The sequence below is a fragment of the Glycine max genome, chromosome 1 (genome assembly GCF_000004515.6).
Source record: "Glycine max cultivar Williams 82 chromosome 1, Glycine_max_v4.0, whole genome shotgun sequence".
Taxonomy (NCBI): Eukaryota; Viridiplantae; Streptophyta; class Magnoliopsida; order Fabales; family Fabaceae; genus Glycine; species Glycine max.
In genome coordinates this window covers 5,209,804-5,211,579 of record NC_016088.4, presented here as the reverse complement: position 1 = coordinate 5,211,579, position 1,776 = coordinate 5,209,804, and the positions used below count along the sequence as shown (strand labels likewise).

At 43.4% G+C, this 1,776-nt stretch overlaps 1 protein-coding gene across 1 annotated transcript; it reads left to right on the top strand.

Annotated features, from left to right (window-relative positions):
- The first annotated feature begins 519 nt into the window (after nucleotides 1–519).
- Nucleotides 520–1,513, top strand: LOC102664090 (protein MAIN-LIKE 1-like). The gene is made up of 3 exons (XM_006573895.1): nucleotides 520–591; nucleotides 673–1,263; nucleotides 1,460–1,513. The coding sequence occupies exons 1-3, from the start codon at nucleotides 520–522 to the stop codon at nucleotides 1,511–1,513; spliced, it is 717 nt and encodes a 238-aa protein (XP_006573958.1).
- Nucleotides 1,514–1,776: the final 263 nt, after the last annotated feature.

Sequence of the window (1,776 nt, the reverse complement as noted above, 5' to 3'; positions counted from 1 at the left end):
AGGGAGTGGCCACTGAGGTAAGCTTGGGGTCACCTACTGCAGATGAGGGATTCCCCGGTGGGCCACGCAACCCATTGGTTTTGACCGGTTATGCTGAGCATGTCGCACACAACATCTGGAGTGGACAAGTACGTACGGTTTAATTTTGAGTAATTAGATAAAAAAATAATTTGTAATAGGATTGTTTTTGATATACACATTATTGTAAATTGTTATTCAATTTAGGAGCGACCCGATCTGAAGATGGTCTCCCATGGTAGAAAAGTAGATAACATAGGGAGACCAGCGCTTGAGATCGAAGGCGTGATTGCGGCTACCGGACTGAGTCCACTGATATAGTGTTCTGTTATAACTAGTGATCCTAGACTCATATCCGCCTTTGTCGAGAGGTGGCATCCGAAGACTAGCAGCTTCCACCTCCCGGTAGCTTCAACCCATGTACATGTCGTGCACCTCCAGGCTTTCAAGGATCTCGCCCAGACAGGGGGATTCGCCTGGGGTGCGGCTACTTTGGTCCACATGTACGACCATCTGAACGACGCGTCACAGGCCTCTACACGGCAGATGGGCGGTTATATTACACTTCTTCATGTACGTATCGTTACTTATAATTTAAATTGAAGTATCATTGAATCCTTTTTTTTTTAATTGATGCTGAGTATGTGTTTGTAGTGCTGGATATACGAGCACTTTCCTTCAGTGCACAGATGCTCCGTTGATGCTGCTTATGATGAGGGGAGCCCCCGGGCTTGCAGGTGGCTTACGGGTAAGGCTCACATGACGGGGATCAAGGGAGCCCCGTATCGGACACGCATGGATGCCCTCACTGTGACTGACGTGTCCTGGATGCCCTATGCTGAGCACCGGGGAGTCAGGGGCTTCGACTTGATATCGTCATACACAGGCCAACTGAGATGGGGTCAGCTTGTCATGTACACTCGACCTGAGCGGGTTACTCGACAGTTTGACTACATTCAGACCGTCCCTCCGTCGTCGGTTACTGAGTCTCTAACGAGTGATGAGATAGACGACCGGTGGATCCATTTTTCAGACCATTTGGTAGGTGCATGGGAGATTTGTGTAGTTCCTAGGCAGGTGGCGCCATACTACATGGAGTGGTTTTTCCGGATATCCCACCCGTTTGTCACGCCTATCGAGGAGACTCTTGAGTCGAGACAGCTGCCTCCCCCTCATGTTGAGGAGTTCGTCGAGCCACCTATCCCTGAGGTTTCAGTCGCGTCTGATCTCCCTACGCATTCAGTGGTAAGCATAAGTTATGTAGTTTTTCATAATTTAAATTTTTTTTAAAATTTGATACTGAGTTCGTTTTTTTCACTGAGACAAGTTGACTGCACAGGATGTGTAAGGATTGCTGAGCAATTGGAGCGGGTCATCAACCTCAGGATGGTCACTGAAGGCACTGACTTATATGATATCATGGATCTTTGTTTGAGGATAGCCAGAGGTGACGCCTCAAATGACAGTCTTAGGCCGCGACAGAGACGCCCCATAGATTATGATTTATCTTTTTTATTGTATTTGTTTATGTATTTAAATTTTAGTATTTCTTTTTGTATTTGATAAAACACATCGACGTAGATTATGTATTTATTTGTTTTATGTATTTAAATTATCTTTTTACTTAAATTGTTAATTTTAGTATTTGTTTATGTATGTGATAAATATATGCTTTCAAATTTAAATAGATGGTTAAAAAATAAGTTAGAAATTTTAAAAAATAAGTTAGACATTTTAAAAAATAAGTTACAAATTTTA